The sequence below is a fragment of the Podarcis tiliguerta genome, assembly GCF_965153285.1.
Source record: "Podarcis tiliguerta genome assembly, chromosome: 13".
NCBI classification, from domain to species: domain Eukaryota; kingdom Metazoa; phylum Chordata; class Lepidosauria; order Squamata; family Lacertidae; genus Podarcis; species Podarcis tiliguerta.
In genome coordinates, this window is record NC_139546.1 from 29,854,957 (window position 1) to 29,856,523 (window position 1,567).

The following is a 1,567-nucleotide window of genomic DNA, read 5'->3' on the forward strand; positions in this document are numbered from 1 at the left end:
CTGATAGTAGTTGGATGCCAACAAAATATGGAAAGGTCCAGGGTAGGGATTGCTGCAATAGCAAAATTACCCTGTTCACAGTGTATCTGGGTGACACTACTATGAACAGTAATAATGGTTTAATTTTTCAAAACTCAACAAAATAATATCTATGGGGTACAGAGCAAGAACAAATGTGTCTACCAGATGATTCTGCTGCATACTTTCCATGCCTGCTTCTTGAATATTGGATTGCTCCCTAAGAAGGGCAACCCCAGTAGATCTCAACTCCTAGGAAGGGCTATAAAAGGAAATCCCAAACATTTCAGAATAAACCTGGGAATAGTGTCAGGAAATTGCTTAAGATTCAATTGTTTCCACAATGCAGTCTGGATCTCTTTGTTTCTCATGCTATAGATGAATGGGTTCAGCATAGGTGGAAGAATAGTATATATCACAGCAAAGACTAGATCCAGGCCAGATGAGCTGTTGCTAGGTGGTCTGATGTAGGCAAAGAGTCCAGTGGACATAAGCAGAGAGACAACCAGGAGGTGGGGTAGGCAAGTGGAGAGGGCCTTATGCCGTCCCTGTTCAGAAGGCATTTTGAGGACTGCAGTCATGATATACACATAAGTTACAATAATGAAGACAAAGCATCCAAAAACAGAAATACAGCTAAACGCAAGAAGTCCAACTTCAACTAGGTGTAAGTCAGAGCAAGACAATTTTAGCAGTTTTGGGACTTCACAGAAGAATTGATCAACATGATTGGAACAGAAGGTAATGGAAAATGTGCCTGAAGTGTGTAAGACAGCATAGAGAATACTGGTGATCCATGCAATGGTAATCATCTGAATGCAGGCTCCTTTGTTCATAACAACTTCATATTGCAATGGATTACAGATGGCAACATACCTGTCATGTGCCATTATGGTTAACAGGGTAAAATCAGAGCACCCAAAGAGGAAAAGGGAAAAAACTTGAAAGACACATTCACCATAAGAAATTTGCCTGTTGTTCATGATTGAATTAACCATGGATTTGGGCTGAATGGCAGAAACTGAGCCAATATCAGAAACGGCCAAGTTCATGAGGAAGAAGTACATTGGTGTATGCAGGTGATGGTCAAGGGCTATTAAAAAGATGATCAAAAGATTCCCAGTTACTGTTATCAAGTATAGTCCTAGGAACACAAGGAAGTGTAGTATCTGTAGTTCTCGGTTCTGAGAAAATTCTAGAAGTAGAAATCCAGATGTGGAAGTCACATTATTCATTTTGTATGTCACAAAAGAATGCCTGCTATCTGTGAATGAGAGAAAATCCCATCAGATATCAGAACTGATTCTGCATTTCATTTAATGCCTTTATGCAGACAATGTAAATTCATATATATATTAATATTATGGGCAGTGCTGTATCCACCATGAAATGTGTGCTTCGCGTAGGGAGGACTGTGATATTCCTATTGCCCCTTCAATATTTTCCTCATAGTACAACAAAGTGGATGTCATAAATGCATCTTGAGTAGATCATAATCTTTGGGGTACAGGAGGAAATCTGCACAATTACTTTATCCTTCAGAAAAAAT

General features: G+C 39.3%; 1 protein-coding gene across 1 annotated transcript; it reads right to left on the bottom strand.

Annotated features, from left to right (window-relative positions):
- Nucleotides 1-263: 263 nt before the first annotated feature.
- Nucleotides 264-1,253, bottom strand: LOC310662160 (olfactory receptor 14A16-like; the record flags this gene model as incomplete). The annotated part of the gene is made up of 1 exon (XM_083408930.1): nucleotides 264-1,253. One exon carries the CDS (start codon nucleotides 1,251-1,253, stop codon nucleotides 264-266), a length of 990 nt encoding a protein of 329 aa, XP_083265056.1.
- Between the last annotated feature and the right edge of the window lie 314 nt (nucleotides 1,254-1,567).